The sequence below is a fragment of the Myotis myotis genome, unplaced genomic scaffold (genome assembly GCF_014108235.1).
Source record: "Myotis myotis isolate mMyoMyo1 unplaced genomic scaffold, mMyoMyo1.p scaffold_m19_p_9, whole genome shotgun sequence".
Classification (NCBI taxonomy): domain Eukaryota; kingdom Metazoa; phylum Chordata; class Mammalia; order Chiroptera; family Vespertilionidae; genus Myotis; species Myotis myotis.
The window spans coordinates 83,531,137-83,548,031 of NW_023416401.1; the positions used below are offsets into that span (position 1 = coordinate 83,531,137).

General features: G+C 53.2%; 2 protein-coding genes across 6 annotated transcripts in view; both read right to left on the reverse strand.

Moving 5' to 3' along the window:
- Positions 1–834: 834 nt before the first annotated feature.
- Positions 835–5,097, reverse strand: LOC118662635 (probable phospholipid-transporting ATPase IIA). Of its 2 annotated transcripts, none has more exons than XM_036321239.1 (3): positions 4,571–5,097; positions 2,690–2,893; positions 835–1,306 (listed from the first exon to the last, which is right to left on the reverse strand). In XM_036321239.1, exons 2-3 carry the CDS (start codon positions 2,880–2,882, stop codon positions 1,170–1,172), a joined length of 330 nt encoding a protein of 109 aa, XP_036177132.1. In that variant the 5' UTR covers positions 2,883–2,893; positions 4,571–5,097; the 3' UTR covers positions 835–1,169. The 2 variants fall into 2 exon arrangements, with proteins under 2 accessions (XP_036177132.1, XP_036177133.1); XM_036321240.1 differs by lacking the exon at positions 4,571–5,097 and adding an exon at positions 3,029–3,067.
- A 311-nt stretch (positions 5,098–5,408) lies between these two features.
- LOC118662633 (probable phospholipid-transporting ATPase IIA) overlaps positions 5,409–16,895 on the reverse strand; it is a 113,252-nt gene continuing 101,765 nt past the window's right edge. For 2 of the 4 annotated variants that reach the window (XM_036321235.1, XM_036321237.1), the window contains exons 19-25: positions 16,177–16,275; positions 14,152–14,241; positions 13,933–14,077; positions 12,499–12,563; positions 9,714–9,869; positions 6,777–6,841; positions 5,409–5,510 (exon numbers count right to left, since the gene is read on the reverse strand). In XM_036321235.1, the coding sequence (XP_036177128.1) occupies positions 5,417–5,510; positions 6,777–6,841; positions 9,714–9,869; positions 12,499–12,563; positions 13,933–14,077; positions 14,152–14,241; positions 16,177–16,275 (714 nt within the window). In that variant the 3' untranslated portion in view covers positions 5,409–5,416. The other 2 variants (XM_036321238.1, XM_036321236.1) reach the window with 2 other exon arrangements.

Sequence of the window (16,895 nt, forward strand, 5' to 3'; positions counted from 1 at the left end):
TACATTTAAAAAAAAAACAAAAAAACACCATGCCCGTGCCGCAGCCCGGTGGGTGGCGTCTCGGCCTCTGCCTGCCCTTTGGAAGCCCCCCCTCCCCCCGTGAAGCCTGCAGGCCGTGGAGCAGAGCGCAGGCCCATGCCAGGCCTCCTCCCGTGGGGCTCCCTGCTCGAAGCTGCCACCAAGCATGGCAACGTGGTAAGAAGCCGCCGCCTCTGTCCTTCCGTCCTCCATCATTCCTCCCAACAGGAAACAGACATCAGTGCGGGTGAAGGGCCCAGTCCTGACCTCCCCGCTCTGGACCAGGGTCCGAGCCGTGTGAGCCCCATTGTCTAAAGAATTAGTTGTACCTCTTTTCACCCTGTTGGCATATTAAGGGGCTGTTCGGTGGCACATGTCCTGCGAAAACAACTCCCAGAGGATGTCGCGGGTGTCCTAGATGGCCGCGGGCTTCATGATTGCTCCCAGGTCCGGACAAAGCAGAGTGGCACCTCTGACACTCCTTTACGAGGTGGCGGGGACGTGACTCCAGTGTGGGTGCTGAGTGAGATGCCTGGGAAACGTGGATTTGCAGCTCATTCTCCCTCGCCTCTCATTTGCCTTTCTGTGATCCTAGGAAGGCCGGCTTCAATAGCGGAGCGGCCTTAGAGGGGACACCTGGCGTTTCCAAATTGAGGTTAGTGTCCGGATAACTTTTAACCAAATGCACCGTCTTTCCCCCCAAACCTCCACCAAGAGCTTTACGTTTCTCTAAAACCAGTCTTTAGGAGCAGGAAAGACATAAAGAGTGCACACACGTTAGGACTGATGAAAAAAACCAACCAACCAAAAGTCCTCTACAATCTCCAACTAGACAGAAACTTTATCACGTGACAACAAAATTCAAGTCATAAGGAAGCTTGCACAGCGACCCGCGTATAAATCTCTTGGCTGAGCCACCCACGGGGACACATTCACATTCACTCCAGGCAGAACCACGGGGTTCACACGGGCCGCGCGGGCTCCTTGGGGCTCCCTCCCGTGTATTCGGGCAGGACTCCAGGCAGAGCCTCTTCTCGTCCACACCACACGTGCAGCCCCTCCTGCAGAGCCCTCGGGCGGTCAGGATGAACGGGACTGAACTCTGTCCGGCAGGAGAGCAGGGACCAGACTCCCGCCACTGCACACACAGCCTACGAGGTGAGCTTGGAGTAGCTGGGCGGGGAGAACCGTCTGCGCAGGTACTTGAGGATGTAGAGGGGCAGGCAGCTGACCAGGGTGATAACAGAGACTTTCCACAGGAAGGACAGAGTGGCGATGAAGTACACATCTGCAAGCAAACGGGAAGACAGCGTGAGTGGGCGGGAATGTTCCAGAAGGCACCTGTGGTCCAGAAACGGCCACCACAGCTATCGCCCGTCTCACACACACACACACACACACACACACACACACACACACACACACGGCCTCCTGGCATGCTCCTTCCCTCCACTCCATCTTTCAGGGGCAGACGTGCCAGCAGCTAATAGCCCATAAGGCTGTCAGCCCGACCTGCCTGGCGCTCCCCTCTCTCTGACCTGCTTCTGTATTCCTGGTCCTCGGTGAACTGCTCTTTTCAACAAGTAGGAAACAGAAACTACAGACGAAAACCAATTCTTACAGGTGTTTTTGATTTGGGCTCTGAAAGTTGGAGGTTTTTAAACACGGCCGCCGGAGAGCAGAAAGCGACCCTCAAACACACGTGCCTACTTCCCCACCGATTTCCCCTTCGTCTGCATGATGGTCACAGGAAGCCAGGGGACGGGTCTGGGGGTGGCGCAAGGCAGCTGGGCCCCCTGGTCGGAAACAGGGTAAGCTCGGGGCTTTGATCTAAGGACAGGCACGCCCTTCCGTGCTAGGGGGGCGACAGCTGGTGGCTTCAACAGTGCGTGGAATGGAGGGCACAGTAAACATGACCCCACTGCCCGAGCACAGGATGGGGAAACACAGCTGGCGTTGATTAAGCACCTACTACGTGCCAGCCCTAAGGCCCACTATATGCTGCCCACCCAGTCCTACGGCAGATGCACATTTAAGGGGACCGACCACAGCTTTTCTAAGCCCCTGCGAGCACCCCCATTCCCCAGTCTCAAGCCATTGAGCGCATAGTAGGTGCTGACAAAACCCATTTGAACTCTTGGGGACAAGTGTGAAATCGTTCTAAGACTTTTCACTTTTCACACGGATGCTCCTTTATCTTTACCAAGACCTTTGTAAGGAGTGTTTGCTGAGGCACAGAGACGTGATCAGAGGGGCCATCCTGGTCAGGCAGTTTCCCAAGGGAATAATGCTAAGTCCTGCCCACTGTTGTTCATTCATCAGCAAGACCTGGGCACTCAGCATCTCCACCCGGCACAGAGCCCAGCACAGCAGTCGCTCCCTGGGAAACCCACCGGGCCCTTGTTGAACGACACAGAATCCTCTCCGGAGCCCATCAGCACATCCAGTTCCCAAAGGAAGTTCTCTCCGCTGGGACCCTGCCCAAGCGCCCGGCCCGGCTGGCTGACGCACACTGCCCACGGGACAGCCGTCAGCGGGGCAGTCGAGGGCCACGGCCTGCTGGACACGGAGCCCAGGACCCCAGTGCCGGGGGCTGCCTTCCTTCTCAAGCTGGGAGACCTCTGGAGGCGACAGACAGGCTTCCCATAGGGGGGGGGGGGCGGGGTCTCACCGATGAATTCGTGTAGGAACACCAGGGAGGCGATGTAGCAGGCCAGGCTGAGCAGCTCGGCCACCGTCATGAGCCAGTGCCAGGTCTGGATGGTCAGGGCCACCATCAGCAGCTCCGTGAGGATCAGCGACGTGAAGGAGATCGCCACAATGTGCACGAACTCCGACTCGAAGAGCAGCAGCGCCCCGTACATGATGGTGCTCCCTGGAGAGAGGACAGTGCGGGTGGGGAGGGCCGCTGCGCCCCTGGCGGCATTCTCACCGGGAGCGCCAACCCCCGCGCTCCCACCTCCCCCGTGACGCCTCCCCACGCTCCCCCGAAGGCTCACGGCTCACTCACGTCAGACGCCTTTTTTTTCATTTGTTTTTCCATTAAGACCTGAAAAGTACCACTTGCTGAATGAGTGGTGCTTTATGCAAGTTTTAAAGAGGCATCACTTTCCAGTTTTGTCTAGTTTTCCGACTTCCCCTTCTGACCTTACGTAATAATCAGGAGTCTATCACTGCGGGGGTGGGGTGGGGGGGTGGGGGGAAGAGGGAGGGAGGGAGATGGGGTGAGGTTAACTATCTGAAGCGGATGGAACAAGGAATAGAAATTTAAATGTATTATTTAAAATGACAGAGGCAAGTAGACATGAAAGGAAAATCCGAATGATTCCCCTTATATGAAGGAGTTCTCTAAACGAGTGGAATTCACAGACACAGAAAGCCGGCTGGCGGTCCGAGGCTCCCAGGGGCTGCCAGGAGGTGAAAGAGGAGTTTATGGTCGAATGGATACAAAGCTCTGGAGACCTGTCACAGCGCCAATAGACTGGACACTGCCGAACGGTACCCTTCCCAAGAGTTAAGACGGTAAACTTTATACGAAATGATAGAGCTGACCAGGAGGCTCACTCAGCCGCTACTGAGGAGAGAGAGAGGAGACGGGAGGGTGTAGATGAGGCTTTAGCCAGCAAGGCAGGGGCTGGACGGATACGTCTCACACCGATCAAAACTGCTAGCGACACAGGAATAACACCCCAAGGCACGGCCCGGGGAAACCCGCAGACCCGCCGAGGGGGACCCGCCGGTGGCGGCCCGTTATAGCCGGTGGAGTGGAGGGCGTGGAACGCAGCCCACTGCTTCCCACCTGAACTCTCATGCCGGGCTGGCTTTCTTGACCCAGATGCATATATTATGCCTTGATACACTCCTTTAAAATACCCCTGGCATTTTGTCATGACCATTTAGGCCCCTGCTAACAAATTCCACGGTCTCCACACTCTTTGTGCACCCCGCCAGCAGAAAGCATTAAACACAAACCCCAATATACCTTGTATATTTGTAAATTCTATATGAGCTGATGGAGGGAGGTATTAGGACCACCGTATATAATGTGGCTTATAAAACATACTTTAAATAGACCTTCTGGAAAGAGTGAGGAAAAATAAAAACAAATAGAGGCTTTGATGCTCCCTCCTCAGACTTCGCTAAGGTTTCACAAAGCCTCCACGGCCTCAGGGACCCTCCCCGGAGGCCACTGGAATAAATATGCTTTTCAAACACTGCAACTTGACCTCAGGAAAAGCAGCCGAACGTTCCAGAAAGTAATCGCTTTTGGGTACAATGGCTCTAACACCTCGGCAGGTTTTGATTAGTGTGAGTCATTTTTTTCTCTGACTTCATGGCATTGAGCTGACAGCAGCATCTCACATGTGGGACTTCTGAGTGCTGCATATTCTAGTCCTTAGGACTCCCTGAGAGGGTCCCCCAGGGGCAGGCGGACACGCTCCCTTCTGCTATCCTAGGGTTCCAGCTTCTCCGTCCTACAGACAACAGAACATAAAGCTGCCCTGGGGCCCAGGCCAGAGCAGAAGGCAAGCAGTGGGTTCCCCTTTCTTACCTTGATAGATGCTAATCAAAACCCATATTAAGAATGTCTTGTAGGACAACGGCCGTCCCTACAGGAGAGACAGACAGAAGAGGTTACCGTGCGGGGCTCAGCCAGGGCACCCGCTGCCTTCACGCAACTCCTCCCCAAATGAGGCAAGGCCACCTGCCTGTCTTCATCAAAGGAAGTGGCTTACACATATCTGAATACATCAAATAAGTTATGTTTTTTAAAGAGAATCGACACTAGATAGAAATAAGTCTGCCCTTTAGTAAAAAACCCTCGAGAGCAAATGAAATTACACACACACACACACACACACACACTCACACACGCACACACACTCACACACACACACACTTTTCAGACGTGTACATAAACATTTCTAGGAGCAGATACAAGACTGTCCAGAGCCTCTAGAAAAGTTGTTAGTTGGCTTGTTTTCCATTTATATATTACTGTTTAATATTCTTCACATGTGCGTATGTTACTTTTTTAAGGGGAAAACTCCCATGCATTTCTCCTCAAAGCCACCAGTTCAAGTGTGTTCAAATCAGGTATCTTTTATATGAAATATAGAAAAGGGGGGGATGAAGGAAGGAAGTAAGGGGAGGGAAAGGGAGGGAAGAAGGGAAGGAAGAAGGAAAGGGGGAGGGGAGGGAGGAGGGAGGTGAGGGAGGGAGTGGGATGTGAGGGAAGGAGGGAGGGATTTTGCGGATGTAGGCAGGAAGGAAGGAAGGGAGGAAGGGGAGTTCCTGAAGGATGGTCTTATTAATCTTGAATGTATCTTGTGTCTCTCCTATTCATCCTTCTTCTTCTTGCCTTTCTCTCCTGTCTCTTTTCCCCTTTATCTCCCTTTTAGAGCTCAGGATACAGCATGGCAACTTCTGACTTGACGTCTTTGTCCAGGACCAGAGAAAACACAGGGAACATGGTGTAGATGGTGGAGTACCTAGGACAGAAAGATTGCCAGTAAGGCCTGGCCCGTTCCCATTCACCCATCGACAACCATGTACGGAGTGCCTCCCACGTGCCAGGGCCAGTTCTAACGAAGCACTGGAGAGTCAAGATGAAAAACAGACAAAACGTGAGTCAATAAACACTCCAGTAAACTACACGTGTTGGAGGAAAGTGTAATAGAGAAGGGGACTAAGGCACAGGGTGGGGGTGCAGTTTGGGAAGGCGGCCAAGGGACCTGACATTGGTAAACATCCACAAGACATGGGGGGGCAGCCATGCCGATACGGGAGCGAAGAGCACCCCAGGCAGGCATCAGAGTGAGTGCAAAGGCCCTGAGGTAGCAATGTGTCCCTTCTGTTGGAAGACCAGTGAGGCAGCCAGTGCGGCTGGAGCTGAAGGGTGGAGAGAGGAGGAGATGAGAACCGAGAGGGAATCGGGCATCAGTTCCTGAAAGGACCACGTGGAACACGGAAGCCCCCGCTATATTCGGGCCTGTTTGCTTTACTCTTCCAGGACCTGACAAAGGACAGTCCATTTTTCCAATTAGAAGTCCAGTGCCTACTCTCGGCTGACCGGGCAAAACACTGTCCTTGGGGCCAGCGCCTTCCTGCCCCTCTTCCGAGCCAGGAGCACCTGTGCGCCTCTATCTAGGGCAGGTGGTAACTAGACTCCACCCACCTGGGTAAGTCAAAGACTGAGCAACCCTCTGAAAAGGTCAAAAGGGACGTCATGAATCCAGGTGAGGAGTGGGGGTGAGTTGGTGGCAGCAAATGTCTAAGGGACACCCTGTCTAATGGGTCAGAGGCAGCAGGGGTCCGCCAAGACTCGCCCGCCTTGCACGCCCAACAGCGGGCCGTCCCACTGGGGTCAGCCGCATAGGGGGGTGCTGCGCAGACCCCGCTTTTCTCTTTCCTAAGACCCCCATGGAATCGCTGGTCTGCGAGCCTTCACTCTTGCTTTGGTGGCCAATCAGCCAATAACCTTGGGTCTCGCGGGCCGGCGGTTTTCCCTCCCCAGGTACAAATGGCCAAGTGCCACGGACACAAGCCGACCGGACACAACCTCCTCGGCCTGGTTACGGGCTCAGCAGTTCAAAAACTCAGTAATTCCAAAAAAGTCTAACCTGCATTGCTGGACCTGGCTTGGCTGGCCACTTGGGGACTTTGTATAATGCTTCTTTATATAATGTTCCTTCTTTCTTTTGTGGCATTTCAGGGTGCTTTCATAAAAAATTAATAGCTTGCCTGGATTTCCTTACCCAATGATGAGGAATCCTTGGTACAGAGGGACGGAGGCAAAGTAAAACACAGAGGAGAAGACAGCCTGTGCAAGGAGAAAGAGGACGTTAGCAAAACCATCGCCAAAGCCCTGATGTTTACGTTTATAAAAACAGCACCCAACTCTTACAAAGCACTTACTTCACACCAACAGTCATAAGTGCTTTAAGTGTATTAGCTTGCTTAATGCTCACTCAACCCTATGGAGTAGGTACTGTGATCATCATCCCCATATTACCAATGAGAGAAGGCACAGAGAGGTTAAGTGACTTGCCCGAGATCACACAGCTCATAAGTGACAGAGCCAGGAATCATACCCAAGGAGTCTGTTAGCTCCAGAGTCCACTCTCAGCCCCTGTGTGAACATGAGCTGGAACACTGTATAGATGGGCTCAGTGACTCTCCAGAACTGCTCATGAGGTCGAGTCCTAACGTCACCTGAATATTACAGGCGGGGAAACTGGGCAGGTAAATGGCACTTCGGGACTCTAGCCCACCTGTCTCAGAGCCCACGCTCCTAAGAGCTCAGCATCACCGCCTCCCTGGATGTGCAGCCATCACAAGTGGGCATATGTGTGGGAACTGATATGGAAACACAGCCTCTGACAGGAGGACACAAGCAATTACCCTGGAGGGTGCGGTTGGAGAGAAGGCTTTACTTCTTACACTATAGGTCTTATTATTTTTGAAAATTTTACGAATTGCAATTAGACAAGAGGAATAAAGATATTTATGACCCCTTCCCGAAACTTCTGCTTCCTCGTTTGGAAACTATTAGCTACGGGCGGTGAAGAAATAAACCAGAGAGCTCAAAGCAGGCCTGATGCTGTGACCTCCTTCTCTGGACTTCTAGGGGCTCACGGAAGGAAAGTGGCCGCGAAGCTCACTCCCCTGAGTATAAAACCAAAGGAAGCAGGGACAGCTGCTCCCTAAGGCTTTCCAAGGACGGACAGGGGAGAAAGGCTGAGCCAGCCTCGTGACCAGGAAGAGGTCTAACCCCAGACACCTCCCCGCAGCCGCTGCCATGCCTGTTCACCTGGCACAGCTCAGGACACGGGGTCACCTAAGGCCACGGTCATTGGCAGGAAGCCCTGGTGCCACCCTGGTCGTGATTTCAGAATTGAAAGGTGAAAGCCACTTTTCAAGGAGCTTCTCACCCAGGCTGGGCTATTGCAGAGAAAGGATGGTTGTAAAAATGTCAAAAATCTGGTGTTTCGTTTTGCAGATCACCACGGGGAGCCTCTTTCTCCAAAAGCCCCGAGCTGACCACAAATACCTCATCTTGAAAAGAGCACTTGGGGAGGGGGAGCGGAGGGGGGACACAAGACGCCACACCTCTATCAAAGAGACCCCCGTCCAGGGCCAGTTCTAACACGGACTGGCCCACTGTCAGCACGGTGGACAGGGTCAAGGGCACTCTCCTAGCACAGAGAACGATTCCCAGCGACCATGTTTTCTGAAGCCATGTTCATGGTGGCATGCGAGCCTTACAGAAGTGAGCTCACCCAGGCCCGCTTTGTGTGCCTGCCCGGGGACGGGCTGACTGATCTCCCGGTGATTAAAACCACCGTCCTATCCAGTTCAATTGAGGAGCGAGCATAAGTTAAAAGTACAGATGCGGTCTGATGAACCGTACCAGCTGTTTGGGTTTAGAGCATGTTGATGAAAATCACTTTAAGGCTCCTACACTCATAAGTGCACAGATATTAAAAACATACATTCACCCCGAAAGGCATGCACGGAGGAGGCCGGTGACGGGCGAATTCTCATCAACACAGAGCAGCACCACCCGAGTCGCTCGGAAAGGCAGGACGCCTTGTGCCTTTCATGTATGATAAATCACCTTTCCTACAAATTTAAATGTCCTCTTATTTTACACATCATCCTCTTTTGTTTTATTAATAATGGTAAGGATGCCTTTAGCACTTGGTCCCTTATAAAATGCTCTACTTTTCAAAGGAGCCCTGTCTGAGAGACAAGGCAGATCTTACCGTCCCCATTTTACAGGTGGAAAGACTGAGGCCCAGAGTGGTGAAGTGGCTTGCTCAAGGTATCATAAATAGAGTAAGTCCTCACTTAACACCATGGATAGGTTCTGTGACTTTAAGCAACACGATGTATAATGAAAACAATGTTTACCATAGGCTAATTGATTTTTAAAAGAACATGTCACCAATGTTATAATGAAATTATCTTAAACAAATCGACATTATTTGAGGACCTGCTATACTTAGTGGCTTGGTCAGAACAAAAACCATGGGTTCTGGGATATATCATCCCCATGTTCTCCCCACTTAACTGGGAGTATTTTCACCTAAATGCCCACGGAGGAAAATCAGTAGACAGTTTTCAACACCCAAAATGTTTTCTTTCCTGCCCTTTGGCCTTCTCCCTAGTACACAGTTAACTGCTATAGCCCTTACGTATGGAGGGCACCGAGGCGGAGACCTTGATTAAGAGCGCAGGCTTGGAGTCCCCTGTCTGAGCACACTAACCCTGAGGGACACGACACAAACTCCCCCGCCACCCCGAGCCTCAGGCTCCCCATCTGTGAAATGGGCGCTACTGTGAGGACTGAGTGAGACACTGCCTTGTGAACACAGCCCGATGCCCGGTGTGTAGGTAGCGCTACAGACAGCAAGTTATTCTCGACTGGCCCTTATTTCTGCATGTGGAAAACTCAGTACCCGCTTACCATTTAACAGCATTTTTCCTTCCAGCAAACCAGTTATAACAACTCCAGTCTATACGACACCCCAAGAATGGCCTTCGCTGCCTAACAGGAAGGATCCGGGCAATCCGAGTTCTATCAGCTGCCACGTGGCCTGGAGGGGGTAGCAGCTCCAAGGCACAGCCTGGGTCCCCGCTCTCTCCAGGACAGCCACGCGCGCCTGCGCGGAGGGGCGGCGGCCACCCACCTGCATGGTGCTGATGCACAGGCTCCTGTGGATCACGAACTGGCTGAGGGCGGCCGAGCGCTTGTAGCTGTTGCGGCCGTGCACCATGAGCAAGCGGCCGAGGTGCCTGAACTGAGTGATGGAGAAGTCTGCAGCCAGCGAGGCCTGTTTTCCTTCCTGAAATCCGATGACATTGGGCACCGTCAGATGCACAAGAGGTCAAAGCGAACACATTTGCTTTAATTGAAAAAGCAAGACACTGTAAGGAGATCTCCCGAGAACTTCAATAAAGAGATTCTTTGGTTTCAAGCTCTACACAGTTGGTGGTCCAAGTCTAAATTTGATTTAAAAAGAGGAATTTATTTAAACAAAAAACATTCCAAATCACAGATAGTTATAATTTGGAGGTCAAATGGATGTAGCATTAAGCCTTGGGGGTAAGGCCCACGCCGTAATGCGCATCAGAAGCAAAAAATCGCTCAAAGACAGGCACTTTATAACGCTCGGTTCCCTTAAGAGTTAAAAATGGGGGGGGGGGGGGGATCAGATGCTACTAACAATATTAAATGGAACATTCCTGAACATACACAGCAGCTATGCACATTTATAGAAGCGGAAATAATTTACAGTGCAACCATTTGTGGAATTTTATCATTTTAAAAGGTCCATGACGGATGCCACTTGTGGGACAAACTGATTGGATGCAACAGGGGATGCAAATTCCCCTTAGGTGCTACTCACACCAAAAACACAGAATGTGAATCAAATCAACCTCACCCACAGGTAGCGGGGAGAACCCACAACTGTCCCTTCGTTGGTTCCTGGAGATACTTTCATTAAACATTTTGAGGATGACAGAGGAGAATGAACTATGAAAATTATATAATGTCATCTCAACATGGCATTCGGGGGGGGGGGCATATAATGTTATTTTGAGTACGTAACATAATCTTCTTTTTCTTAAGAGGTCCATGCTAAAGTAGTTAGGGGTAACACATTATCTCGGCAACTGACTTTCCACTGATTTGGGGGCTGGGGGAGGAGAGAGAGAATGAGGCAAATGTTAACAACTGGTCAACTGAAGTGAAGAATAGATAGGTACTCACTGCTCTATTTCAACTTTTCTGAAGGAGTGACATCTTCAAAATAAAAAGTTTGAGGGAAGGTAAAAAAAGGACGGATCTACATGTTCTGATGTAGAAACAAATCCAAGATAACAGATGTCATCAAGTTGCATTAAAAATGCATAATGTTGCTCAGCCAAGCGTAGCTCAGTGGTTGAGCATCGACCTATGAGCCAGGAGGTCACGGTTCGATTCCCGGTCAGGGCACATGCCCGGGTTGCAGACTTGATCTCCAGTGTAGGGCATACAGGAGACAGCCGACCAATGAATCTCTCTCTTCATTGATGTTTCTATCTCTCTCTCTCTCCCTCTCCCTTCCTCTCTGAATCAATAAAAATACAGTGGGGCCTTGACTTACAAGTTTAATTCATTCTGTGACGGAGCTCGTAACTCAAATTACTCGTATGTCAAATCAAAAAGTGAACGAGTGAAACACGTGATGCTGGGCTGATGTTGTGGCGTTCACTGTGACGTTCACTGCGCCAACTAGCGGTGGGGTATCTGAAGCTGGCTCGTAACCCGAATTTTAGCTCGCAACTCAAAGCAAAAAATCGGCCGAGAGATGGCTCGTATCTCGAAAAACTCGTTAGTCAGGAAACTCGTAAGTCAAGGCCCCACTGTAGGTATTTTTTTTAAATGCATAATGTTTCTAATTTAAAACTATACCTGAAAATAATATACATGCATGTGTAAGATATGCATATGCCTGAACGTACGTATGTGTATACAATATATGCATACATACATATTCATAACCAGCAATATACACATAGACAAAAGTTCTGAATAATAAGCAATGTTACCACTTAGATGAGGCTATCTAAAAGACACTTCATCCATTTCTAAGTTGTTCTAATTTTTTACAGTGACCATTTCTTCCTTTCATTCTCCAAAAACAGAGGTATCAGAGTATAATTTTTAGGGGAAATGTTTTGGCTCCACATAGACACCTGTAAAGAATTCTATCTATTAAACTCAAGTGTCTTCCTAAAACCTGCAACAAAGGAGTCCGTACAGAGTTCAAACGTAACATTTCATTCGCGGTCCCTTAACCAGAAAGGGTGAAAAAGGAAGAAAAGGATGAGCCAAATTCATGAGGACACGGACCAAAATGTAAGGGGAGCCCCCGGCCCGCACCCAGGGCCGTATTTTGCACCCCGTTCTGGCAGCTGGTGGCCACTATTCTTGCGGAGAGTCACTGAGCGGCACAAATTAGAGAGGGCAGAGCAGACTACGGGAGGCAGCACACAGCTGACAAGGAAAGAGGTGGAAAACTGTTGTAACAAACACTCGAAGGAACTGCAGGCCCCAGGCCTTCTAGCAACGCGCCCGCCACGCCCTGTTCTCCCACATTGCACACACAGTGTGACAACTCGGGCTCCAACTGTCACCACCACCCCAGGGAAAAGTCGGAAGCACATCCAGCGTACCCTAGTATTATGGCAAAAACCTTCTTTTTTTAACTTAGGTTTTCACAAGCAAAAAATCAGCATTTGTCTGCAGGATGCAGTGATCCGAATTCTGACCCCAGGGGGTAAGGCGGGGTCGTCAGGATGCAGGGTTCCTTACAGCGCATTCCTAATGTGCGATTCCCAGAAGCACTGACGCTGTGCCTCGGAGGAGAGAGAACTCCACGCCACCCGGCACTGCCACCCGGCACCCGGCACCTGGCACCCGCTCACCTTCCCCTCGACGCCCACGCCGCAGTCAGACTCCTGAATCATGCTGACGTCATTGCCGCCGTCACCTATGGGCACACGGACCGGAGAAACAATCAGAAGCTGCGAGAGGCAAGAAACTTGGTTACTTCCCGTAACCACACCAACAACCTGAGGCACGGGGTTCCTGTTTGACGGCGGGCGTCAGAGGGACCGGTGACTGGCTGAAGGTCCCTGCCACTCCGCAGCAGCAGGGGGCCTGTGTTCAACCCCCCCCCCCCCCCCCCCCCCCGTTTACGACCACCACCGGCCTGCCTCTGACGGGGGCTGTTGTGGCAAGTACTTTTTAAAGTTACCCCATCGGATCTCGTCAGCTCCACTGGAGAAGAGCGCTGTAGCTCTCCCACTGACCATGAGCAGACAGGCTCAGCGGCTGAAGGGAGCCACCGGGCACCCAGCCAGCAAACACCCGCTTAGCGCGGGACCCAGATCCAGCGCCCTGTGTGGTCTTCACCCCTCAGCAATGCTGCGCCCCAGGTCGCTGGCGAAGAAAGTGCCAGCTAAGGAGCGAAGCCCTCAGGCACACCTATCTCCTCTTTCTCAAAGGGAAAGAGCAAAATCACAATTATAACAACATAGAACCAAGTCCATAGAGGAAAACATCAAGACCCAAGCAAGGTGGCCTGGGGGTGTGCAGAACACAGCCGCAGGACCCAATTACCCCGCCAGAAAATGGACCCAGCAGAACAGCGGGACAGGCTCAAGCTGCAGCCTACCCGCCCAGGTGGGCTCCCCTACCTACCGCCCAGGTGAGCTACCCTACCTACCGCCCAGGTGGGCTCCCCTACCTACCGCCCAGGTGAGCTCCCCTACCTACCGCCCAGGTGAGCTCCCCTACCTACCGCCCAGGTGAGCTACCCTACCTACCGCCCAGGTGAGCTACCCTACTACCGCCCAGGTGAACTACCCTACCTACCGCCCAGGTGAGCTACCCTACCTACCGCCCAGGTAACTAGCCTACCTACCACCCAGGTGAGCTACCCTACTCCCGCCCAGGTGAGCTACCCTACCTACCGCCCAGGTGAGCTAGCCTACTACCGCCCAGGTGAGCTCCCCTACCTACCGCCCAGGTGAGCTACCCTACCTACCGCCCAGGTGAGCTACCCTACCTACCGCCCAGGTGAGCTAGCCTACTACCGCCCAGGTGAACTAGCCTACCTACTGCCCAGGTAACTTCCCTACCTACTGCCCAGGTGACTAGCCTACCTACTGCCCAGGTGACTAGCCTACCTACTGCCCAGGTGACTAGCCTACCTACTGCCCAGGTGACTAGCCTACCTACTGCCCAGGTGACTAGCCTACCTACTGCACAGGTGACTAGCCTACCTACTGCCCAGGTGACTAGCCTACCTACTGCCCAGGTGACTAGCCTACCTACTGCCCAGGTGACTAGCCTACCTACTGCACAGGTGAGCTTCCCAGTGCGCTCCTGCAGCAGACGCACGATCTGGGCCTTCTGTGTAGGGGCGCAGCGACAGCAGACCACGGCCGGGCACTGGCAGGCCAGCTCCATGAACTCGTACTCGTAGTACTTGAGGCAGATCTGTTGGGGAGGGAGGAGGGGTCAGCAAGGTCACTTCCCTCACAGCAGCAGGAAGGGGCACCAGGCGGTCCTACCTCCAGGGAGTCTCCAGAGATGACCAGGGCACAGTCGTGTTTCCTGCGGAAGGCGTTCAGCTCGAGGTGGGCCTCGCCGCGGTTGGTCACCTGGAAGGGAACGAGGGGTGAGGCGGCCTCGCTCTTTGGAGACCGCAGAACAACAAACAGTGGCTTCCTGGAGCCACATGAAGACAATGGCCACTTGGCCAAGGACCCCTGCCCCTCTCCTGCCACCGGACCCAGAGCCAAATTAAATCCTGTTTGTGATGATTCTGTGGGGACCGGAGAGCCTGTCTGTCACCTTGCATTTCCCCAGGACGGCTGTGACCACGTAAAAAAATAAAACAAGAACAAGAAGGACTGCAGGTTCCTCCTGTGCCAGGCCTGCCCTGCACTCCCGTGTTTCCCCATGCATTTCTCACAGGACGCCACGCTCCCTTACATGTAAGGAAAGTGAAGCAGGGCATGTGTGTCAGCCTGCCTGAAACACACAGCGAGAACGCCGCGTGCGGGCACCCGGCAGGGGAGGCCGGCTTTCCATGCAGGACCAGATGTGAACTCCTGTGGGCTCCGTGGGCCACGAAGCAGCCTCCGACAGTTATGTAAACAACGGGTGTATCTCCGTTTAGGTAAAACTGTTTCCCAGAACAGGGAGCTAGCACGAGAGCCACGGTCTGCGGGCCCTGAATTCTAGGCCGTGCAGTGGATTCTCATGCGCTGTGAGAGTTACGCTCTGTACGGCCCCGCCCTGAACGCTGAGTCAGCAACACGGGCCAGGCCCCAGCAAGCACAGGCATGGCTCCTGCCAGCCTCCGCTCACGGTATCTCTTGCCACCGGATCAGTGCATAACCTCGTGCTATGTGTGCTACTGCTTAAATGTCTTTTTTGAGGACATATTTGTTGATCCCTTAACACTGAGCTCATGGCCAGCAGCATTGGACGCGGGCCTAGGAGAGGCTTAGCTAAGCCACGCATTTCCTCCGTGAAGCACATACAGCCCGCCTGTGCTTCGGAACAGCGGCCATCCCTCGCCACTGTGCTGAGGCCGTTTCACACAGTGAAATCGCTAACAAAAAGCACAAAAATGCAAAACAGTGGCCCGACATGGACCGTGAAAAGGACACTGTGTGCAGCGTGAGCGCTGAAACGAGACGGCGGACCCACCCTGTTCGTCCTCCGCGGACGGGCACGACTCGGACGGCACCACGCGCACCTGACCCCTACCTTTCGGGTCACAGATGGATTTTAGCGAGTAGGCGGGTTTGTCAGCAGATCCTGTGAACAATGAGGATCCACCGCATCTGCCTCTAAGCAACACTGCGTGCTGTTCCCCAAACAGCTGGCCTTCTTGGAGCTTCTACGTGCTACGGACCACAGGCCGGGGTGAGAGGGAGACCCCCAAACACCTAGGTCCCTGCAGCTGTTGGAATGGTGGCTCCGGTTTCAGAGGAGTGGGACCCTGCCCCAGAGGGGCCTGCTCCTCACCTCAGCTCAGTAAGGCCAGGCACAGCCCCTGGCCTCCAGCCTCCAGCCTCGGGGCGCCTAATGCCTGCTTGTTTGGGGCCACTTCTCCCGTGCCCACCCAACACACCTTCTTCTACAGGCTCCCAGGTGTTCCTTCAGGCCAATACTTGTGATCTGGACGTTATTTCTTACCCCAGGACTGGCCTTCAAGGACTTGGTGAAACCCTGGACTCCTAGGTACAATTCCACATGCATGTGCTTATCTGCATCCTTCACGCCACCTGCCTCACTTCCAGCAGCCTCTCAAAGGGCCCACGACCCCACCAGGTTAAGGCCACGTGTCCACACAGCCAGGATGGGACGGGGTGCTCCGGAGACACCACCGGAAGGAGCCTCCGGCCTCACTGGTTCATCAGTGATTCCTCCCAAACCGACCGTGGAAGCCCGCGCCCAGCAGGTTAACGTGCTCCCCTCTCGGGGCCCCCTCGAGGTTATGAGGTCACGAGGTTATGAGGTCACGAGGTTACAGGCAAACTGCAGCCACACCCCCAGGAGGCCCCCCGCAGAGAACACTTTACCAGCCGAAACACGTGGATGTCTTGGTTTCTGGTCACCAGATGCGCGTTCTTCGCTGTGCATGTGGCTGTCTCCAGCTTGTCCCCCGTCAGCATCCAAACCTGGAATCACCGCATGAAAGAGGTCCCCGCGGTTAGTGTTGTTAGAGGCGGCCTGTCACCTGCGTCGGCCGAGTTTCCCGGAACATCGAGCTGAACTTAGTGTGTCCCGTTTACCTCCTCGAGGTGGCAGGAAACGCCCCGTTCAAGGCCGTCAGGACGCGGCGCAACCACCCCTGGTGGCAGCAGACGCTGGGCCACACGCTTCAGGGGATATCGCAAAGCCCGGCCTCTGGCCTCACAACCCCTCTTCTGGGAATTCTTCTTAAAGTCATAACTGATCTCTAAGCAAGGGGAGCCTGCATGGGTGAGGGGTCACTTCCGGGTCCCACAGGAAACACGGACTTGTCTCGGACACATGGTCTTTCTGCCTGGTCGGACGCCGGTCAGGAATCCCGTGGGGTTAACCCTGACTATAAAGCACTGGTGCTGGACCTCCAGGTTCCAGCCTCGGAACAGGTCCCTCACTGCTGTGGGGGCAGAGAGGTGACTTGCCCCAAAGCCGCACTGCGAGGTCCCAATAGGGAGGTCCTGGAAATGGCCCAGGGACAAAGTTTAAACACCACAACTCAGTAGAAACGAGCCCTCTGACTTCAGCCCGTTTTTTTCAAAATTGGGATCTG